The sequence below is a fragment of the Anticarsia gemmatalis genome, chromosome 6 (assembly GCF_050436995.1).
Source record: "Anticarsia gemmatalis isolate Benzon Research Colony breed Stoneville strain chromosome 6, ilAntGemm2 primary, whole genome shotgun sequence".
Classification (NCBI taxonomy): Eukaryota; Metazoa; Arthropoda; class Insecta; order Lepidoptera; family Erebidae; genus Anticarsia; species Anticarsia gemmatalis.
Window position 1 is genome coordinate 5,408,841 of NC_134750.1, and position 24,982 is coordinate 5,433,822.

General features: G+C 35.1%; 1 protein-coding gene across 3 annotated transcripts; it reads right to left on the minus strand.

Moving 5' to 3' along the window:
• Positions 1 to 79: 79 nt before the first annotated feature.
• cindr (CIN85 and CD2AP related) lies at positions 80 to 24,575 on the minus strand. 3 transcript variants are annotated; one of them, XM_076115427.1, is made up of 15 exons: positions 24,394 to 24,575; positions 22,037 to 22,217; positions 18,341 to 18,446; positions 16,733 to 16,865; positions 15,139 to 15,321; positions 9,261 to 9,390; positions 8,037 to 8,160; positions 7,370 to 7,473; positions 6,816 to 6,983; positions 6,223 to 6,308; positions 4,667 to 4,904; positions 4,386 to 4,494; positions 4,199 to 4,298; positions 3,702 to 4,117; positions 80 to 3,599 (listed from the first exon to the last, which is right to left on the minus strand). In XM_076115427.1, exons 1-15 carry the CDS (start codon positions 24,416 to 24,418, stop codon positions 3,447 to 3,449), a joined length of 2,256 nt encoding a protein of 751 aa, XP_075971542.1. In that variant the 5' UTR covers positions 24,419 to 24,575; the 3' UTR covers positions 80 to 3,446. The 3 variants fall into 3 exon arrangements, with proteins under 3 accessions (XP_075971542.1, XP_075971543.1, XP_075971544.1); XM_076115428.1 differs by lacking the exon at positions 24,394 to 24,575 and adding an exon at positions 24,119 to 24,134; XM_076115429.1 differs by lacking the exons at positions 22,037 to 22,217; positions 24,394 to 24,575 and adding an exon at positions 20,209 to 20,368.
• Between the last annotated feature and the right edge of the window lie 407 nt (positions 24,576 to 24,982).

The following is a 24,982-nucleotide window of genomic DNA, read 5'->3' on the forward strand; positions in this document are numbered from 1 at the left end:
GATAGCAACATTTTTTTCCTCTAAATATAACGGATATATAGTATAGATTTGCAGGACAGGAGTTAAGCAAACAAATATGTGGTTTATCCATAAACATAGTTTATTATTTAATTTCATTAATCATATGAATATTTTGAATTGTTTAAATCGTAGGAATGCATCGTCGGAAGTACAGCATACATAAAAATAAATTAAGTACTAAAAAATTACATCAAAAATTGTCCTATATCATACAATGTTACCTATGGTTTATCATATAAACCTTTATATTATTTATGTACTTTTCACCAAGCTCTTATATACAATATTTTAAAATACCTAGTAGTTAATTAATGTATTTATATTTATTTACATAAAGAGTTAAATGCAGTTACTATTGGCTCGATAGATTGTTGCCAAAATATATAAATTTTCAGCTTGGTGAGTTTGAAAAAGCAACAAAATATGGGTATCACAAGCGACATCCTGCCTCGAATAGGAATCCAGGACCTTACACTCCACATACCATACTACCTACACATTGTATGAAAAAGTCAACTTTCACTTTACAATCTCATTACATTTTTGGGTAAGTACACCTTCCTCCGACCTATTATATTTAAATCTACAACCCGAGTATCTACTATAAAAGACAATCAATGCATACATTTCATGTGACTACGCCCCGTTTACATGGCTTTTGCAAACATAAAAACAAACGTGTGAAATCTGATAATTTTCAGTTATAAGTAGATACTCAATTTACGTCAAAATATGAAAACGACGCAATAGCAAAGCGCCTTTACCGACTACTGATCGATAATTACGTAATATACATCTGCAGTCTATAAAAATCTCAGGTACAACCCTGTAAAAATAATACAACACGAATCTCACGTTTCACATACAATATATGTGTGTAACGAACATTCTAGTACTTACACTATGCTGCAGTTTCAAAGCGGCCATTACGATACACCGCACCGCGGCTCTCTTGTACTGATTTATAAAGGCTCGTCCGGCTTTTGCATTACAATTGTACATATTTAACTTGAACAATAGTGTGTTTACATTATAGCTATACAAGAAAGGTCTATTCAACGAGATTAGTAACACTACTAAAGAGATAAAAGTCTTTAGAATTCATTACTAAATCTATAATGGGCAAATTAAATAATGATGAGTCCAATATTGGTCTGTAAAAATATCTCGTTGAAATAGAATTCATCTAGTGTTCTATTTTACATAGTATCAATTCAATTTAATTTTATTTAGCGTGAACGTTTAAGTTATAGAATATAGCTGTAATATAATAAAAATCTACAAAATGTTTGTGTGACATAATTTGTGCATGATTAAAGCCATTGGAACGTATTACAAGTTAGTTTGAAAAATACCGTTAGTTAGGCAACGACTATCACATAGTAACCTAAGACTACGACGTCTAGAATAATACTTAGCTTTTACTTATTAATTAACAACTATATTAATCAGTTACCGTAATCATATTATTCCGATTAATTTAATTGCCAAAATGGGGTATACAATGGATGGCAAAACACAACCCGGATTTAATTACAAATCATGATTATATACGAAATATATTGTAGACTAATTTACAACAATGATCCAAAATTTATACAACAAATTCAGAAATAAATATCAAGAGATATGTCTTACAAAAAGGTACACTCGGTGTCTAAATAAAACGTAAACAATCTCTGTACAAGTACAAAAATATATTAACTGTTATAGATAAAATATTGATCTGGATAAAATATTACTCGGCCACAAGAAATGGTTACTAGGAATAAAGCATGGCTCGTTGGAAATCAAACGCGGCCTTTCATTATAATTTATTACAATTGTTAAATAAATGAAGAATTTTATGTCTATTTAATGCTCACGTACAATACTTTCCTGCATTAAGCAACAAGCCAGTCACTTATGTTTAGTGTTTCTTACTGCTTAACACAACATTGTCGTTCTTGGATAAATCCATGTTGAACCAAATAACACAGTAACAAATTCTTGTCGTCGAGCTATACGTAAATATTTCCACTACATTGATGCCGTCTCAAACAAAGCTTTGGTTGAATACACGTCCAATAACAGATCAAAATGATAATACGTACGTACATTATACATCTATGCAATTCAAAATGGAATGTGTTAATCACAAATGTTAGGCTGACGTTCTACTTTCATCACATTATTACTTGTTTTCGCATTAAATATAAAATATGTTTACCTCAATATACACATGTGCATTCGTTCAAATAAAATGGCACAAAAATTTTGTTATCATACTAAAACTACGCCCACCTGTCGAAAGCAACGGAGTACACATTCGTAGTATACAAATTAAATGACTGTCAAATGACGCTTATAATCAGTTATAAATTATTACTTTTAAATGTTAAACAAAAGCACAAGAAGAACAAAATCTTTTTGTAGAAGTGGAAGTCAGTAGTTAAAAAAGAATAAACGGATAATAATAATTAGATACCATTAAGACGCATGTATGCAACATAAAACGATACATTAGCATTTAAAACTTGTTATTGATAGAAAGTAATTAACACAAATTGCAATCACATCTCACGTAAGACAAAGCTTAAAAATGCTAAAATCCATCGTACACACGTGGCCTTAGTGGCGCCTAACAAATAGTAATAGTAGGTTAAAGACATTCAAGGCTTGATACACGATATTACATCCATTCTTAAAATTATATAGCTACAGCGACCAGTAAGTTAAAAAAAGAAAAACAACAGTTAAGAGGAAATAACAAAAAGTGACTATTGACATAAGTACCTCGATCACTAAGCGAGCGTACATCGCATCGCAGGTGTCAACGATAATAATCATTGAAAATTATACACCATCATGAATAAATATATCGTAAAAGCTTATAAAATTGACTTACAAAAAATAAAACGTTATCTGACGATAAAACTGCTCACAAAACAGGCCGTACACGAACGTATCGAAATCACTGCACATCGCCGTATAACCAACGGCCTTCGTCGGACCACCGATTTCACTATGACGTGGATAAACAGCTGCATTTACATATATAACGAACTGCCATCCTTAAACTCCTCGCCAACCACGACTATCTTTCATAGAAGTTTATTCAGTATATCGACCAACATTAGCACCTGCGGGCGAACCGTCCATATTCTGTTTAACTAACATCAACGGACGTTTCCAATTCGCTCACAGCACGCATCGCACAAATTTATTTCAACTTTATCATAGCTTTTAAAATTGCCGCATATTAACTAGATCCAAAATCAATTTTACTAGTGACATTAGGGAGCCGGCAAGTAATAATGTCAGTGCGCATATGTCGCTGCAGGTTATCAGTGATCACAACACGGCACTATAAGCGCACGGTTCGTTCAGAAGTACACGTAGCTGGCGTAGTGCGGGCCCCGGGCGCCGGCGCGGGGCCGCGGCCGCTACACCTGCGTCACGCACTGCGCCAGCTTGTCCACCTCGGCCTGCAGCGCCTGCCGCTTGTCCGCCTCCGCCTTCAGCTTGGCGTTCAGCTCCTCGATGGTGGCGCTGAACATCGAGTTTTGTACTTCTATCAGTTTCTCCAGGTTTGATATCTGAAATTAAAAAATAAAATTAAGTCTCCAATTCACACAGCCAGTCAGACTTTAAGAGCGTCCGGTCGTTACTAACGTACTTTTACAAAGTAAAAAACTCACCCTATTATTGAGCTGCGCAATCAATGCATCATTGCTTTCCGTCTTCTCTGTCTTGACCGTATGCAGTCGCCTCTCCAGCGTCCCTGAGCTCGGTTTCTCTAAAGAATTCGGCTGTAGTTTCTCTTCTGACTTTTCTATTCGTTCGAGAGTACTAGTCTTTTCAAAGATACTGCTCGACATTCTGACTGAGTTCATTTCTGGTGGTTTCTCCGGCGTAATGATGGGTTTATCTATTTTGGCGTTGGGTGATTTGTCGGTGGTTGCTGTAGGGGCGGGGGAAATTATGGCTGTGAGGGGTGCGATGGCCGAGAGGGGTGCGATGGCCGAGAGGGGTGCGATGGCCGAGAGGGGTGATACGGGAGGTGGGGGCGCTGGAGGCTTCTTGATTTCGTCAAGCATGGATAGTATTGTTCGACCTGTAATACAATATTTGCATAAATTAATAATAAAGTTACCTCTTATGGATGTAACAACAGATAAAAGTTTTAATAATTCACCTGCAGCTGTCGGTGACTGTACAGGTTTGGCGACGTGTTCAGTGTCCCGAGGCGCAGGTGTCGCATCTTTCTTCGAATCCAGCGAATGACGCACTTTTGTCTGTAAACATAATATACAATATTCGCATATTCATATAGAAATTAATTCATACTTATTCAAAGAGTTATGTATGAGACAGAATATTACCTCTTCAAAGCTCTCCATTATAGACATTCGACTGCTGATCGATGATGTACTTTTAGACATTTCCATAGAATGTGTTGATCTCTTTTCTTCCAGACCGCAATCTAGGATTCTGTTAATTCAACAAAGCCTCATAAAATTATCTGAATATAACTGTTTTCATAAAAACATCAAGCATGTTATTACCGTAACCACCTTAAAAGTGATTAGTTCAGTTTGAAACTAAAAATTTAATTTAAAAATCAATTTATTTATTTTCGAAACAGTGAAACATTGAGGGTTACCTGTCAGTACTACCGCCACCGGCTTTACTCGCGACTCCAGCCTCTGACGTCACAGACACGGACCTCGACTTGCCGTCCGCGATAAAGCTGGTCTTCTTCGCCTGGTTCAACTTGAGCTCTTCCATCCAAGGAGCTTTGTGCTTCTCCCATTCACGAGTGCGCGGTTTAATCTCCTCCGTCCGTTCGGCTTTTTCTGGCGGCCGTTCCGTCCGTTCGGCTTTCTCAGGCGGTTTCTCGGCTAAAATGAAAGTAGGTGACTTTATGAGTAAGCACTGACACTGACTCATGGTTGTATTCAATAGGATATTTGACGTAGGTTGTCTTGACCTTGTTATGAAATTAACATAGACGACTATACGAAATTGTTGTACGACCAAATTGTTTTCCTTAAGACCACATACGGGTACAATAATGGTAAAAGGTATATGATGAGTGATGACGTCATCGGGTAGTATTTAAATAACAAATTATGACAACTAAGTATAATAAAAAAAATTACATCCTATTGAAATTAAAGTCTGTCATTGTGCGAAAGGGATTTTGCTGGATCTCAGCCAAGACGGTTGATTGATGTCAAGATTTTTCCATTAATTACTAACTTATTAGCATTTACAATGTGACAACTTGACAATGATAACATAATATATTGAGGAATGCATTCCAAGGAAAGAAACTACTGTCTATATCATACATGTGCGTGTCTCAAAATAATACAAAAATTTATAAATTAGTCCATGTGAATATTGGTCTCTCTATCGGAAAAAATAAATAAGGTATTTAAATTCTGCAAACGCGAAAGCAGAAACTTAGAACGTGACTTTAATTTGATCAACATCAAAACAAACACAAACTGCAAACATTGCAATAATTCCTTACAGATTTGTAAGTCTAAGTTCACTCGGCCAAAGACCGGGGTTATCTGTCTGCCTCACACGCAATATAGTTAAATAGGTTATCATAGATTGTAACATGTGGACCACACACATCAATCACACAACTTCACTTAAACTTTATAACCCAACAATAAACTATTAAATATTTACGAGACGAGATTTTCTCCGTAAATCGAAGAATAATGAAGTTTTCGATCAGAATCTCTCATCCAAACATTATCATAAAATAAGACAAAATTCATTCTCATAAAAAGTCGAAAACGACCCACAAAAGTTTCCCAAAACCATTGCAAAACGTGTACCTTTTCATACAACTTGAATGGCTTTAAGAACTTATATTTATTTTGCTCTTATTGTGTATGTAGCAGCGAGTGACATAAATCATAAGATCCGGAAGAAATTTAGCTCTTACAATGGCCTTACATGTCAGTTGTATCATGAAATAATACCTGATTGATTTGACGAACAAGGATATAGCATTTTGTTTAAAATTCAAGTGAAAGTAAGTGATAGCAAACAAGTTGACGAATGATAGATCGCAGAGAAAGATTTTTAGACCCATTTAGAAAATTGTGCGGCCGCGACGTGGAAGATTATTGCGTTTCAACTACGGCAACTTGTATTCGAGTGTTCAGTGGCATTTATACGTGTTATATTATTTACCTTCGTGTCCATTGCTTAATCCTATTTGCAAAGGAGCGTCTTCGCGGAACGCTTGACTTGGTGGCCGCCGTCTCGGTGCCTTCACTCTGAAAGTTGACATTATTTTTTAATTTAGATGCGTGATAGATCAAAATAGAATTTGACAAAGAGCAAGGACTATAATACTTTTGAAGATAAACTACCCGTCTAACGAGATCTTAAAGTTTTGAAGCCCTCAACTCAGAAAGAAATACCCGCCCAAAACGCCCAAACTCACTCTCAGATTTGTTTTTGTAAGTCTTCAACTATTTTTATGTTCAAATAGCTTGTCACCCGCGGCTTTGCTCGCGTGGAATTTCAACCCCATCGTCCTTTCCCAGGGGTGGGATTATTTCCAAAAAATCGTCTTGATGTAGTTAGTAATTTTCAACCCAACCTTCAACTTTCTATGCTCAATAGTTTCGACTGTGCGTTGTCTATCAGTGAGTCACTCAGTAACGAAAGTGTTTTATAATATTGATTTCATCAAAATCGGTTCAGTGGTGTAAGATACAGATTTAGTTTAGAGTGAAGACGTAATATTTAGTCGAGTTATGATAGAACATGTGTCGTACCTGCCAGCTCTAGGGTCATTGAGTATAGAGTTGCGCTCTATGTGGTCGAAGGTGTTAGTGTGCGCGGCGGGCGCGGGCGTGGTCTTGCTGGGCGCGGCGCCGTCGGGCCGGTCCCACTCGCCGCCGCTGCTGCTGCCGCTACTTGTCACTGTCACTGATGACTTCTCTCTGAAATTATTACAAGCGTATTATATTTCATTCACAGAAATATAGTTAAAATATGAAAATGGCTTTTTAGTCAGCTAATCTATTGATGCTAAGATATTGATATGGACTCAAGGCCTAACCCCTCCCTCATTACGGGAGGAGACCCTTGCCCTGCAGTGGGACAGTAATGGGTTAAATTTATTTATTAATCTATTGGTAGTGTATAAAATTTTGATACACTGAACAGTTGTTAAAGGTATAACTTGATTTTCTATGAAGTTAAACAACATTGTTACTTGTCAACATCGTTTTAACACCAATAATATCAAAAATTGACCATAAAAAAATAATTGATTCTATCCGATTATAACTATGTAGAACTATCAAATAAGAGGAAATTTACTTACTTATCTGTAGACGACAGCATTTTGTTCTTCAACCCACTGAACAGACTGCTCACGCCCGACGTCGGCGTAGGACTTTTCTTTAATGGCACCGGGGGTTTCTTCACCTAAAACATTTTAAAGTCAATTTATTAGATTAAAAAGATTACACTCAACAACAAAACCGTAAAGATAACAATGCCGTATCTTTTCATCGTATTTTATCGGTTTTAGAAATTTTATAATCAATTAAATATTATCTTAACAATTATAATGCGTTTTAAATGCAACTTGCTTTACTGAAACTTGCAGAGTACATGATAAATTGGACTTAGCATCAATATAATAGAGGCCAAACCTAGTACCAAACTTTTCAATAGGTTACCATCTAAACAATAACTGAGATTTAAGGGTCAGCTCACATCGAGACGCGATGCTAGCGCACTTTTAAAAAGCGATATAAAATATAACTTTAATTTCTACACGAAAAGATACACATTCGGACGCTCTACACAGCGTGAGCTGAGCTGAGTTTTTGAAAACACAAAAGTACATTTAATTTCATAACACTGCAAAAAAAAGACGATCCGTACTCTTATAACAATTTTCGATCAATAAGACAAAATAATGAGTTACTCTACTAACACAAGTTAGTATTACACAACACTACCATAAACAAAATAAGTCTCACTTGTTCCAAAGTTCCGTCGTTGACCGTCTCATTGTGTATTATTTTCTCGGATTCGCTCTTGTTTGTATGCGACACTGTGCTCTGTGTGCTCGTCTCCTTGCTTATTGTGTTTTCTTTGTGCACGCTGGAATAAAAAGTCATAAAGGTAATGATGCAAACACCTTAATATCCCTTTTGAATCGCGAAATCCGTTATCCGTCGACCCACTCTTAAGTATGTACGACGCAAAATTTTAATTACCGGTCGGTAAACGATCTGTGGGTTAAGCAACCGTTGACGCGGTCATTCCATAGATGGGTGACCGCATAGTGGTATTTGAGCTGGGCGTCTCCGTACTTCGGAGGGCACGTAAAAGTCGGTCCCGGCTGTTGTCTACTAAGATAAGAGTCGTTAAGCCATATCAAAGGCCTTTCGGGCGGCTTGAACAACTTTGACACTAGGTTGACCACTAACCATACGACAAACAAACAAACATTATTTAAATGTGATGGAATGTTCGTTTAATACGTTTTTTATCGTATTAAGATCTGATATGCAAATAATATCTCGTTTTATTCCGTACATACTGAATTTTTCTAATATCTTTACTTGTATAGAATCCTACTTTTTGTTAAAAGAGACTTGTTAAGACTTTGGTTATGGTCACAGTACTAGAACCTATCTTATCTTATCATATGGTATAAATCTAAATATTTATACTCTATATACCCATAGTAAAATTACCATTTAAGTACACTACTCTGCTTCTTGGTAGAATGACTATGTATATTTCAAGAATAATAATATAAAAGCTGTCAGCTGGCAGTCATTTTGAACGAGTCGTAAAAACGATTGACGTGAATTGTTATTATTGTAGTTTCGTACATACACATATAATAGAACGCCACGTGAAAATTCACAATAAGATTTAATTATATACAAAATATTCTTTGCAGTAAATTTTTCAAACAATCATCATTTCAATTTGGTTTCTTTAACTGACTAATGCAACAACAATTATAACTGCATATAAAATGAAGAGAAGGGTACAAATAACCAATTTTGTTAAAAACATTCCTCATCAATAAACTGGTAAGCCAAGGTCACTAAAAGTAGGTAAATCTTTAATCTCTATAGATAAGCTTGTTGCACTAAATATCGTCAGTACTAAAGTAAATAAAGTTAACTGACGTTCTCTATCTCTTTCTTATTAAAGCTGAAAGAGTGAGATGGAATGATAAGTACCTTATTTTAGAAGTGGTGAGTTCTTTGACGGAGGCAGTTTTCTCAGAGTACTTATTCAGGATTGGGTAGATGGCATTGGTGGTTTTCGCTGGCGGTCGATCTGGCTTCTTCTCCTCAACATCTGGAACTACTGCAATTGAAAGAGTTTGTTGTAGATGACTTGTAATAACAAGTTAAGGATAAAAAACTGTTATAGTCTGGGTATGAAACTTAGCAGAAGTATGTAAGTAAACAGTAAAATGGTTACAATTATCATTCAGTGTAGTTAGAGTCAGTTATAAATTGGTTGTCACTGTGAGTAAAGTGAATTAATTTAGAAAAATAGTATAGATTCTTGTGACCATTTATTTTGATGATAACCCATGTCATCAATTTATTTATGAATCACTTTAATATTTATTTAATAAGCACTACTCTGTTGATAAACATATTATCTTTTTTTTATACAACTTGGAAAACTTAAGGTACTTCAATCGCAACAAAAACATTTAAAGTCAAAACGACTGTATCCTTTCAGTGTATGATGTCATAAAATTGAAAAGGTATCAGTAGAATTAAAACTTAGAACATTATTATCGATATCACAAACACAAACTTTACAAAAATGTTGTTAAAACAAAAACAAAAACTGTAACACTTCACTCACTTTCAAAACCCATTTTAGAAAATCACAAATATCGAGGAAATTGATGGAGCAACGGTTCAACAAGCAACATTGGTGTTACACCAACGCGATTTGTGAGGCAACTAGTTATAAAAAGACAGTGTCGAGACAAGCGTGGTGTGGCAAGTTACGCAAAATCACGACTCGGCCCGCAACCTTCATGAGAAATGTCAATAGCAGAACATCGAATACTTAAACTAGAGTGGGCGGTGTGTTTACCAACAGGCTGTATGTGTTTGTGTCTGTTCGTAGTTTCGCGCGCTAACTCGCGGACATCGCCATGTTATTGTTTTGGCTTCACTGGTTATCTGTCATGTGGAGATTTATCTTTGTCATTTGTATTGGTTTGTAATTCTTAAGCGTATTGTTGAAATGGTTTGGTTTTACATAGTGAATAGTTTTTGTTAGGGCCAATTATACTTAACGGACTGGACACTGTTAAACCTAGATTTTTTTATCATACAAATCGTCTTAAAAATGTATTTGATACTGGAAATACTTGGCTAATTACAAGTAGTTTATCGCCTGTTATTCTATTCGGGGATAAATACAGTCAATCTGTGTAACAGTGAAACCAACACAATTGATAAAAGTTTCTTTTAATTTTGTAAACTTTTATCAATTGTGTTGGTTTCATATGAAAAAATAATCGAAATTAGTTCATATTCCCACTGTCAATGTTAACCAAATGATTCAAAGTTACCCAAATTGACTACAGCTATTGGAGAAAAATACAATTTATCAAAATGCTATAAATACGTATCGTTATTCGACTATAATCGTGTGGCACAGAATCACAGATTTCCGATATTTTTTACTCCAGTTTTGATATGCATAACAAAACAGCATCGCGTGTCTTGCAATAGCCGATTGCATTCGCACAAGTTACATAGATTACGTCACCCATATAATCGTACATTTTAATATACCGGTATTATTAGTTTAACCTTGTTCGTTTAGGGAGTGTATTATAAACGTAATTGAATATTAACACGCGGTAATTAGAAAGCCAATTAGATTACGTATATCAGAATGCGTACGTATATAAATTTAATCTTTACAAACGTTTAAGCCGCTCATTTGAGATAATTAAAATCTGTTTATTTGTTCGGATAAAATTTTCTTCTTTTTTCATTAACGTTTCCATTTTACGTTGTAGACTAGTTAAGGAAAATCATAGGATCAAATACTAGGTAATTCCTTATATTAAATTACTAGTATTTATGTATAGCTGATTTACTGACTTTATAGTTAAACTAGCTGACCCGCGCAACTTCGCTTGCGTCACATAAGAGAGAATGGGTCAAAATTTTCCTCGTTTTTATAACATTTTTTATTGCTACTCTGCTCCTATCGGTCGTAGCGTGATGATATATAGCCTATAGCCTTCCTCGATAAATGGACTATCTAACACTGAAATAATTTTTCAAATTGGACCAGTAGTTCCTGAGATTAGCGCGTTCAAACAAACAAACAAACTCTTCAGCTTTATTATATTAGTATAGATATAAAGCCGGAACTACATAAAATAAGCTTAGCTTAGTTTATCCGTGATAGTCCGTATAGTGGTGTTTATGAGATGACTCTAAAATGATTTACTTACAACTTAGATATGAGTGACGTTTCTCAGTGCGTCCGTCTAATACTAACTAATAAAAACGTTTAAAAAGATACACATAAAACTGTTAACTTATCTAAACTGGTAACACTTATAGATGATTAATATGAACAAGAACAGGTTTTATGTGAAACATCATCAGATAATTGTTTGAGAGTATCTACTATGGCACACTATAAATAACGACAAGGTAGGTGTGGGCATTACATCAGCTGTTTGTCATTGAACCAATAACTACTCTGACAGAAATTTTTGCTTTCTGGTACAAAATAACTGTTTAGTCAAAGTTGAAAAAAAGCGAAGTGGATGCAATGACATCATACTATAGCAAATCGATAAGTAGCGTAAATATAATCTGTAAACCCGTACTTATTTAAACGTTTCAATAAAATGAAAAAAAATAAGACTAAAGGTCTAAGAACACATCACAATCACCGGATTGGTATAATGTTTTATGACTTCGAGTAGACATGTGTGCTACGTCCCTTATGTAAAAAAGCTGTGTCTCCTTGAGTAAATGAGACTTGGACAATCCATTGAGCAAATTCAGGGTAATTTACGATACATTATTAAGCATGATAAACAACTATTAGAAAATGTGTGACAAATTATGAAATTGTGCATTCGAAATATGCAAATATGTTTGTACGAAATAAGCCCAGTTTTCGCTGCGAGTTGTGCAATTTACAACAAGATTTATACGTTTGAGAAACTGTAAGAATCTTAATTAAATACGTGATAGAGTAATGGATAGCTGTACACAATAATGTCAACATTAATTGATCGAGGCTCCTCCCACGCGGGCGAGATTTTACAACATAATCATTGATCCAAGTCCGATCGATTGGACTTATTAGGACATTTTACCGTTGTTCGCAGACAAATATATGTTATTCAAACATAGGAAATTAGCATAGAATGTAACAAAAATTGACACCACAGTCATCTTTGCAATAACTTTTCTCAATCAATCATGTCAATAACGAGCCTATTGTACTTAATAAGTTATCTTAATTATAAAATAAGCTAACTTCCTAATTAGGCAATATTGATTATAGCAGCAAAAGTAGTTAAACATGGACCTATACGGTTCAATATTTATTGTAACTGGTATTAATCAACACATTTTTAGAAACTATAGGTTCTTTTTTAACTAGAAGTTATTACAATCGTACCCATAACCATACGATTACGCAAGCAAATGGTATGGTATGGTATGCCTTTAAACTATTTTCTATTCCTATTCAACTAAGCTGAGACAATTATATAAAATAATTAATTTATAACATCGTTTAGTAAATGTCGAAGTCATTAGATGCATCATTAGGCAAGTATTACGAAATATTGTAGCGTTTTACCATTTACAATGTTAGTCTCATGTAAGAAGGGTGAGCTCATTTTCATATAGGTACAGGGCACGTTATCCAACCGGGATTAGCATATTAAAGATCGGCTAAACTACAAAAACTTATTAATAAATAAGTGATAATAATAATGTGAATATTGTAATCGATAAGGTATCTTCGCAAAGATTTAATCACGTCCCTTGTAAATACCGCTCTCTGATTCATTATGATGCACCGACTGATTTAAAGCTAAAGCTAAACCATCTTATACATAACGAGTTTCTCCGTGTTTCGGAAGGCACGTTAAATTGTGGGTCCCGGCTGTCATTTTCGAAGATCTTTGACAGTCGTTAACAGTAGTCAGAAGCTTGAAAGTCTGACAACCAGTCTTACCGAAGGGTATCGTGTTAATACCCAAGTAACTGGGTTGTGGAGGTCAGATAGGCAGTCGCTCCATGTAAAACACTGGTATCCAGCTGCATCCGGTGAGACTGGAAGCCGACTCCAACATAGTTTGGAACAAAGGCTAAGCGAATATATATAGAGTTTTGAATACACAACATTGAAATACAAAGTCATGATTACATATTTAATTCACAAAAAAATAGAATGGTAACAAATGGACTGGGAAGAATTCAACAAAAACGTATTACACGTTATACTTTAGTTCAAACATGACATCTTGAATAAAGCGAAAAGTAATAAAATGAATTGAAAATATTCTGTTTGATTGTTTCAGACAGAAAGGTCCTCCGAATCCGAGTCGTGGTTAAGGAGATTTTTTAAAACAGACCTCAGTTAAAGGCCGTCACTAAAACTGGAACGATAAATGAACAACGGTCCGACCCCTGCCACACTCCGGCCTAAATCCGTCAAACAGTTCTAACCTCTGGGGGCTCCGGAGATTCTCTTTTGTATTGTTCTATTCTACATGTCCATAATAGGAAATGAACTTAAAAATATAAATACAAACATAAAACCCGCTAACCCCCGGTTTCTGAGGTACATTTAGCGGTAGTTTATCTATTCAATAGCGTTAAAACTCATATAAAAAACGCTATTGAATAGATAAACTACCGTTAAATATACTTAGAAACCGGGGGTGGGACATGCATTTCGTATAAGTTGCGATAAAACAGGGTTTGTACATCCGTGGTATCAGATAGGTAGTAGTAATTGCATCTTATATTATATCATTGTGTCCTATTCGTTTTGCATATTTTTTTCAAAAACCTATACCTAATTACATTACCTATACATTCTTATTGCCACAATTAACCGCAAAATATGTTGTATTCCACAAAACAGAAACTAATGTTATTATTGTTGACTACCGTAGTAAACCTTTTATACAAATACAGTGACTTATTGTTTCCTTCATACATAGTACGTCCACTACGAAACAATACCAATATGCGCAGATTCGTATTCAAGTAGCTACGGCGATGATGTAACACTGTTTGTGTGCCTATCCTTGTATAAACTATAGTAAACTTTGTATAGTAGAGCAAATCAAATCAAGGGTAGAGACCGTGACTAATCCTATCATAAGCAAAGTACCTTGCGGAATAGCGGAGGATATATTCATAGAATGATCATAGCTAAGAATAGCTGTAACATACAACCATGTATTACGTTAGACTAGAGGTCGTCCACGACTTCGTCCGCGTGGAAACCCTTCCCGTGTAAATCCCGATCCCTCGGGAACTCCGGGATAAAAAGTAGCCTATGTGTAATCGGTTAAGTAGCATTAACGTGAAAGAGTAACAAACATCCATACATCCTCCCAAACTTTCGCATTTATAATATTAGTAGCATAGTTTTAAATATGTCATTATGGGTAAGAGTATACGAGAGATATCAGCTGAGTAATAACAGAAATAAAATATACATATTTTTAATCTTTCAAGTCTCTGTAAAATTTCATTCTCTACACTTCTACCCAGATGGCAGCATACATATTTGAGTACGCTCGCGAGTTTCATCTGTCGTAACGATTCACTGAACCTAAAGCATAAAAGCGTGGACCCAGAACACTCACTTTCCTTTCTGACTTTACTCTATCTAAATATCTTAACCGACCTGCTCCTTCATTAGCATAACAGCTGTTCTGCGTCTTCAGATAACGATACTTTTATTACCGCACCTTTACGAAGTTCTAATTTTAGGCTTCCACCTGATTGGCAACATGACGAAATGTGAAACTTGTTTTGAACGGTGTTATAAGTAATTTAGTGGGTTGGTTCTTACCAGCTGGGAGCAGCTGTACAAAGTTGTCGGGGAAGAGGCCGACTCTTCCGTGTAGCTCGCCGCGCCACCAGCCGCGGTCGGGAGCATCCTTCGACACGATCGTCACTATGTCACCTTCGGCCAACGTCAACTCGTCTTCATTCACCGCCGTGTACGGGAACAGGACCCGACAAAGCTCCTTCACTGTATTGAAATAAACTCTATTATTGTACTTTGTAACAGACGTTTTTATCCCGCACAGGTTCTGAACCAAAAAAAGAAACGCTAGTTTTCCGCAAGACCGATCTTTATAAAGTAATCCACAAAATATTTATAAATACGTCTATATATAAAACTTTGTTTCGTTGTCCTTTGTTTAATATATAAGAAGAACATTGTTCAAACAGGAACCTCTTTATCTTAAAAAAAACAATAAGACTATTATTTATGAAACAGTCGTTTCTGAAACGAAATAGGCCGAGACCGATTTAGAAAATAATTGTTATCGTTATTTACGTACTATAAACAAACCTTTTGAACAACATTATTATAATAAAGAAGGCGAAGTTCAAAGGATATTCGGCTTTCGTTTAGTTGAGATAAAATATTTTTTATTGATGTGTCACATTAAATTAAATCGTAAATTAACAGTAGCAGAGTTATCTGGTAGCGGCTGTTTCAAATGCAAGCGGACACGCACACATGGCCATCAATTATCATTTACACGATTCACTAAGCAGATATGAAAAAAAAAACAGTTTTATTCGCACGTTAACAAAGCGGGCGGCTGAACCACACGACGGAAGCTATACACGAAATCATCACAACGATAAGCGGTCTGTCCCCTGCGGTACAGCGTACAATCCTATTGATTCAATTAACGCGAATAACAGCCACAATAAACCAATGATACTGCATGACGAACAGCTTTGTACTAATACATACAGTTTATTAATATGAATCACGCCCGTGTGAGAAATATCAAGCAGTGATATATGGATGCCGTACATGCTAAGGTAGTACAATGTATGATCTAAGCAGGAATATTGAAGGACAAATTGTTTTGCGTTTGCATTTATTTATTTACTTTAAGTACTTCATGCATGCAGTCACTACGATTTGTTGGCAATCTAAAACTCATCCAAATCATAGAATTTCGTTATAAACTTGTAAATTTTAATGCAAACTGATACCGACAAGCCGATTAACATGCACTCATTGGCTAGAAACCGTTATTAAATTCACTAGGTAAGATGAACCTTGCTAGAAGCTTTTCACTCTACATTGACTAATTTGACGGAACATAAAATAATTTTACAACAATTCCAGTTATCTTTTAAGCACGTCATAGGATTTATTTAATAGTGCTAAGGCAAAGATCACATATAAAAGTCTTATGGAGAACACGTTGTTTCACAAAGTGTCTGATCTCTTCTAGCCTATATGGCAAAGAAGTTTCTCTTGTGGCTTTTGTTGGAACTTGGGCATAAGAATTACCACAATACTAAAATGCTAAGCAGGTTTTCTACGCGATGAGAGTTTTTAAGGTACAATATCTCATTTTTTACCCGTTTCTTTGACCGATTCACATCGGTTAAAAACATTAAGGACTTACCAGGTTTGGGTGGGAGCGCGGGCGCGGGCTCGTACGGCGGCGCCGGCTGCGGAGGGTCCAGCATCACGACGAAGTTCGAGGGGAACACTCCAACACGGCCCTGACGGCGGCCTTGCCACCAACCCTCCTCGACCTACACCAATAACCACTTGTTAACTTAACTTGCACTTTTAAACCACTTGTTTATTTTCTTAATCTTAAAACTTCTTTCTCAAAACGTGACACCTCGGGTAGGAAAGAAAATAACGTTAAATCACGAATAAAAAGTTAATATATTTTAGCCAGCGTGAGGACACGATTTACATGAGAGATTTTACTTTTAAATTCATAAAAACTAGTCTATAATGCTGTCAATCAATAAAAAACAAATCTCTCAATTTGCAAATAAATAACACCACCTAGCAATGATATCACTTGCACATTCAACTTCTCGAGTTTTCACTAAAATATCCTCGGCAATTGATTTAAAAACTCTATTTTAAAATACCAGACGAGGCTGCACTTTGAGTTTAATTTATTAAAGCGGCTACTTGGCTCAAACGAATGAAAGCAACTAATTTGAAACTTAAGTGATTCAAATTAGAAAACGATAACGGGCGCTGACATTGAGTCATATAATCGATCTTTTAATTTATTAATAGTATCATAATATTACTTGGTCGACATCATAGCTAGATAATGATGTAACGGTACTTAATGTTGTAGTATTTTCGATTGTCGATTAAAAAATGACATGCAATTAGAACCCTATTCAATCGAGTATTTTATGGGTCGTGGAAAATAATCGAACCTACTGTATGTGTTGTATAAGAAAGTAGACAGCTGACAATCTGAGCAATGAGTCATAAGCGCTAGGCTCGCCAGATCCAGGCTAATCATTTCCTGGACATTTGTGGGGCCACGAACGGAATCAGAGTTATGATCTGCGCTCCGAGACTACACTAAGCAAGAATGACAAAAAACTAGTATTTTTTCAAAGTAAAATTACTGGGCACGGGACAATACGCCAAATTCCGGGTAAATCCGGGAAATCCCGGCTATCTGGCAACCCTAATAAGCGCAGTGGCACAATCAGTGTACGATTTGCTTAGCAAACGAGCCAATTTATTATTTGAAATACCTTCCATCAATCTACAATTCCACAGCGAGCTGATCGATGATTGCAATACATAATCTCAACTCAGTCTTTGTCTCTCATATACAAATAATAAGTAATTCCACGTTTAACATTAACATAACCGTTACTTGGCAGAACAAGTCTTAGCAATGATATAACACCGTGGGTGTATTTATATCGCGTACTTTATTCAAGCTCTTTTCACTTACATGGAACGTATTGTTAGTTGTATAAACACGAAAAGCATTTCCGCGCTGACGTTGATACAATGACAAATACAGTGAGTAATTTGTATCTAGGTCAATATCGGCTAAGACATTGTAAAACACATACTAAGAAAATGTTATTACTTTGCGATATCTAAGGCTGACCGCATACGGGCCACTAAAGCTTTACGCCGTGAATATTCAATGCGGTTGCGAATCACAACGGTTGATGTATGTGGGTGGCTTCAATGTTTTGTGCAAATAAATATGTAGTAGTTCATTTACCTCTCCAAGCACCTCGAGAACGTCGCCGACGCAAAGCGGCAACTCGTCCGGGTTGGCCGGCTGGTAGCTGAACACCGCCCGGCAGCGGCCTTGCACGCCCGTCGATCTAAACAAACGTGACACACCACTTAGTACCAATGTTACAATTCTATTAAGCTAGAACCGAGATGAAGACGTTTAAGAAACAACATGAACATGACCACGACAAAATTTGCACCCTTCTCTAAATGAAAAGAAGGATAAAAACAAACCCTAGGAATTCTGCTTTTTGTTTTTCTAGCTTTTCTTAGATAAAATGTACAGCGAAAAGGAGGTCAATCAAAGACTAGTGTAGTTCGCATAGCTGAACTTATGCTTCATCTTTTAAAAGATAGCTCTATTTTATTTGGAGTCAGCTTTAAGAACATGACAAAATTCAAGCGAACTAAACCCAAGAACTGAACTCTTAGAATTTATGAAGCTTACATAAGTTTCGCAAGTCTTTACATGCACTAGGAAAAGACTAGTGCTCAGACTCCATTCTAGTCATCTTCACAGTTGAGTACAGTTGAATACAAATAATAATGTAACAAGGTAGAATGACGGGATGTCAGCAATAAATCTGTTTCGTTAGACATTTGGACTGGCTGTTAAATGTGTGTTGGTAAAAACAAGGCTTTGGCGCCAATTAAATTAGACTAATTAACAACTCAAATTATCTCGTTATTGATTAACAAGTCAGAAGGTGCATCATCCCAATGTTTGATAAAAAATAAAAACTTTCTGTAGCATCAATTCGGTTTCACCTTGTTATACTTAGTCAAAGCACTTAAATTCAGCATTAATACATTCGAAATCAATCCAGGCATTTATAATGAAATCCTTAAAAAGCGTTTTACATTGCCCTAGAAAATAAATAAATTCGTAAGTTTAATGAACCATAACTACGAGTATAATTCAGTTCAGAACTCAGTGTGTCTAATCGGTTAACTACTGTATCGATTAAAACCGAATAAATTTAGATACTAGACTAGAAGTGTTGCTAAACTCGAAAATACCGCAATTTGTGCATAATTTGCGGGGATATTCTGAAGCGATAAGTTATATAATATTCTACTATAAGTACATAGTTTTTGTACCAAAATGTAAAAGAGTACTTTGTTACGTTTTAACGGCCTGCTGTTCTATGTATCGAATACATTTCGGCTTATAAAAAATATCGCTCACGAGATTAGATTTTTAATCGATTCGCTATTTGCTCTATTTACAAACAAATTCGACCACGAAATCGATAGCTGCAACTATAATAAAGATTATCTAAGATATTTATGTCGATAAATAAATCGGGGAATTGCAAGACTTCGTTCGTATCACTAGACGTTACATAGGCAACTCACTGACACTGATGATACAAATAAGACCTACTTGAAGTACATACTTTATATGACGAGTTCTAAACATGTGTAAAAGTATACTCAGAATTCAAACTGATTAATGAGAAACAGACAAATGTTCTTTGTCGTCTTCTTCAAAACATTGCTCACGTTAATAAACTCTACTTTACAGTAATAAATCGATATCCTTAAGGTGAGGTAACACTCGAATTTGTTGATGAATCTAAAACTCATTCAAATCAACATCTTTGATTCGGTTTGCACTAACCCCAAATCTACTTGTTCAGACGATTATACAATCTCATATCAAAAATGACCTCTGACTTTAATAATCGAGTTTCTATTTACCTGAACTAGATCCAAGAGACTGACACATGGACAGATGGTAATTCAAATTCGTCTAAATGTGTCATATTGTCTAATAGGTGCGACATATACTTTAAGTTCTCTCCTGGATAGTCATTCAATATAATTGAAAACAATTCAACCACCTACCTCCCGAACTTAGTCCTGATATTACCAATGTTGATCATGTGTTACACACCAAAAACTTAAGACAAAAATACATCGGTAAGGGCCACACAACAAACACTGACTGGCGAGCCGCGCGTCTTATCGCCTTATCCGGACTGATTAGATACCACGCTCAGTCATTATTATTCTACTAATCGAAAATATAATTCAAAAAGCAAATCATTTTATTAACAAACCGTTCGTTGCGGTTATTGAGCGACTTTCGCTAGCACCAACATTCAACCGGATGTCGTCTTAAACAAAATTATCTACAGTTAAATAATAGCACCTACAGTAAACTATGAATCCGTACTGGGTACATTTTGTAATATAATCATTCTTTACGAGAATGACATCACTGATTGTGTTAGCAAGTGTATGACTAAAACGTAACTTCGTACGTATTAGACTCAGCAGAAATCGAATAATATTTCAGTCAACATAAGTATAAAGGTGGTTTTTATACACATTTGATTACCTGACATTAAAATATTACTTGTACACTGTTTCTAAATGTCACGTTTCTGAATCATTTGACTGGTTAATAATTATGTGGTGAAATATAGCTGCTGGGGTTCATAATGTAATGTCGGATCAATATTTTAAAAACTGCTTCCAGTTTCATAAAGATTTAACAGGTTGCGACGACACACTTTACTGTTAATAAAAGTTAACACGAACGGATATGACAAGACAGTATTAAATGGACTACCAGCTTGATCTGGTGGAGGCACAAATTACGAAACAGCACAAGTCCAGATATTGATAGGAGATCTCCAAAGATAAACAATAAAAACTAAACCAGTTACATTAATTAAAACAAAAATATGTGTGTCAGTGAACTAGACATCGGACACACATGGTAATTTTATATTGGCATAGAAACCAGTTCCGTAACAACTGTGCGCCTAGACCAAGATATCGGACTGTGCAGAAACAACCTAACAGTAAACTGACGACCTTAGCATAAATCTCTCTTGCTGGTATTGAACTTTGACATGCACATTGCTATAACAATAAGTTTTTAGATCAATGACAATGCACCTATTTAAATAAGCCGCGAAGCTACAATCCGTATTTGGAACAACGAGATAGCGTAGCAAATGTAAACATCTTGTTGCAATGTATGTCAACAAACTAGCCACAAAGATTTCTATCGTAAAGATACGTAGGCGGAAAGAATATAGCAGCTTCTATAGTTGTTTTATATTTCTCATAAACGTTGCCTGGGGAAATCAAGACATAAAGAATTTAGTATAACACTTATAAAGACCCGAAGACGATAAAATCAAACTACTGTCTTCGCTGCAGAACCGGTATTTGCGAATCAGATACACGAGAAGCCGAAACAATTTAGCGTATTTGTAGATTTTTGTCTAGGCACGCGATGAATCCGACTCTGTTCGGCTTCATGTTACACATCCAATTACTCAGAAACTAAACGACTTCGGAGGCGACTGATTTGCATAATAAAAAAGTAGATAAGAAAAAAATTGTTCGAAGCTTTTGGGTACACGCTATGAATATTAATGTTTCCTGGAGTTAATAATAAGGACAGCCACCAAAACATATTACATATTGCATAGGGCAAAACTTCACTTTATCCTGCGAAATCTACGGTTAAAAGTATTCCATATCTATCTCCTTCAAACATTTTCTAACATAAATATAAACTTTATATTACGCAAATATGTATACGCAAAAACGGTTTAACATAACTGGTACTTAGTTAAGTAAAATTTAAGATTTTAATAGGAGGAGACTAAAGATGGGTAAAATAAGAGTCCAAAGGGTAAAGAAAACCACTTACCTAGAGTTAGCATGTTCAAGCACCGACACAAAGTTATCGGGGAACATGCCGCGGCGGCCGCGGAGCTCCCCACGCCACCATCCTCCAGGCAACCTCTCAACGTCACGTATCACATCACCCGGCCTGATCGTCAGCTCATCAGATTCTGATGCGTCGTACGCGAAGTTCACCATACAGGACACTACAACAAAATACTCCATTCAAACACCACCTTGAATATGTAATAAGTTACTCATCACACATGACATGGTTTACAAATGAATCTTGTTAGTTGTTTTGAAATGCAAACTACTGGTTTATTTTGATACAAATATAGCTATGTAGAGTTTTTGATGGTGATATAAAGCAACATATCAAACAGGCATAGAATACAATGTTGGCTTACAGGTATTTTTTTTTTACTAAAATAAAAAGAAAATTGATTTGGTTTCCCATTGGTGTATTCTTTTATTAATGTTTGCTGAAGCCTTGGCTCATTGAACATTACAAAAGAAAGTCATGGTTTAGGAAACCATAAACATCTCTCTAAGTATTGTTAGTCATATCATTTAAATAATGATGCAAATCTTATCAGTGCCTAGATAGCACCTGCAAATGACTAATGAATACTTAGAAGTCTGAATAAAAGCAGACACTGTTAATACAAATATATTACAATATTCCTAGTATCAGTTGTATATGTATAAAATCTATTGATTTCAGAAATTTACTCAAATATTTATAGAAATGGTATCATACTAATAATGTAAGTACACAATACTGTGGAGATTTTATCGCGAGATGGGTTAAGTTTAAAGTCAATGACCTCATCAACATAATAAAATTAAATATTACATACACATTGATGATTTCTTTGACCTCCTACTAGACTTGAACAAAAACATTATGAACTGAATCCTTTAAAACTGAACACTACACTGTTTCCCTGAGATTAAAATAACACTGTGACTGTCACAAGATTAAATTAGCACTGGGCTTGTCACAGTAATCACCGGGATATTTATAATATGAGATAATAATTATTATTATAGAATCATGTTTGGGGAAATACATCAACATTAAATAATTTACATTATTACTATAGAATAAGCTTATTGTTCTACTTTTAGGTGTTCTTTGGTCTTTGCCAATCCCTAAAGAGGTGTTTTTTATGTATGTATGTATAAGCTTATCAAATTATAATTTTTACTTGGGAACCTTGACCGCAGGTCAAACAGCAACTAAACAATGATAATGATAACAATTTTTTTAAAATATAATGGAAGTTGATACCTAGCTATGTTTCGATAAAATTTGTAATCTGAATAAACCACTGTATTAGCTTACTATTATTTATTCAAATTACATGATGAGACTGCTGACTTTTTATTACAAAGTTACTTTTTCACTTAACTGAAAAGTGTTAATGTCAGGTTTATTTATCCACTGAAGGTTTAATACTTAGTCATCTAATAAGTTGAAGGTAACACTGGCATATTGTATTTTTTAAAGCTGACTAGGTAGTAAGTAAAGTTAATTGTATTCTCAATATGACACCTCTTTTAAAACAATAATTTTGCAAGCAAAGTCTACAGTTACCTTATCATTATTATCTGTAATCTAGAATTTTCTGATATTTTACAAAACATTTTTAATGTATGATGCAGTAACTGCACAGATTATTCTTAATTTTTTTTAATATATTCTTCTAAATATGCAACACTATTAATCAATATTTCATTATTCACAGTCACTAATCTTTAATCAAAACCACAATTCTGTAATTAAAGATAACATGCAAATACCTAATCACAATGTTATTTTTATAGTTTGCAAATCAAAACATAACCTATATCAAAAATAATTACAATTATCACTATAATTACTTAAAAACAAAGAACACTACTATACAGTTTTCACTTATATGTATGTACAAATATAAGGATTCTAACCCAACATGTTCTTTTTCGAAGTCAAAGGCACGTCGCGCCTAGCTTATTAGTATTTAACATGCACATGACATCACAATGCCAATAATGTGAGTCATACACTAACACAGGAATAAGAACACAAGCAACAGATGTATTTATCATAAGTACTAACTCTTATGCTTCTTTCAATACACCTTCACGCCGAATTAAAAGCGATAAGGAAGTCATCAAATACATGATAAGCCCATTCCTTGTCGTATGACGCCCGAAACACACTAACATATTTCTGCCAACGAATCTTAAAATGTAAAGACATAAGTTCAGATTGCAACGCAAATATAAGTTTAGGGCAACATACGTCAGTTGAATTCATGTCGCAAGTCTTGCAAGTTACAGTTATTCATACACAAACAAGAGTTAAACCTTTCTGGGAGACGATGTACTTACCCTTCTGATTTGCATTTGTCTCCATTTCAAATGTTATGAACACATCACATTATCACAAAAACACTGTCAATTGAACAAACTAGTGTAAATTTTTATTTAAATTATCACAAAAACCATAATATTTTACTAAAATTAGGACAAGCAAGCGTGTAGAAGAGAAATTTATTTCACTGTTTTTGATTTACGTCAAACTTTTTCTTCTACGCTGTGTTGAGAGTAACTTTGAATACTGGGCTTTTTAGTTTATAATTTTTTATATTTTCAAACAATGGGTTTCTTCGTTTGACTTTAATCATTTAATCAGTCATCATAATCTAATTATGTAATATTAATTAAGATATAAAACTGATACCAATAATTAACTGTTTAGCTGGATATTTCGTTAATTATACGTTCTGATTATATGCGTAAAGAAACCAACAGTCCTCAAGTTGTGCGTTCCCATTTAATTTAACCTCTTTTACTGGTCCCTTTTTGGATGTGTCGAATAATAATTTGTGGATTTACTTGGCACACCATACATCTCTGCTAAATATAACTGATTAATTTAGCAGAGATAATCCTATGTTGGATAAAAAGAACTTCAAAT

Coding starts and splice junctions, on each gene's coding strand:
- cindr (XM_076115427.1), bottom strand. CDS start 24,418: ATGGAGACAAATGCAAATCAGAAGG. Junction 16,866..18,340: donor TTCTCGAGGTGCTTGGAGAG/GTAAATGAACTA, acceptor TTATTGGTGTAG/GTCGAGGAGGGTTGGTGGCA. Junction 9,391..15,138: donor TGTACAGCTGCTCCCAGCTG/GTAAGAACCAAC, acceptor TTTCAATTGCAG/TAGTTCCAGATGTTGAGGAG.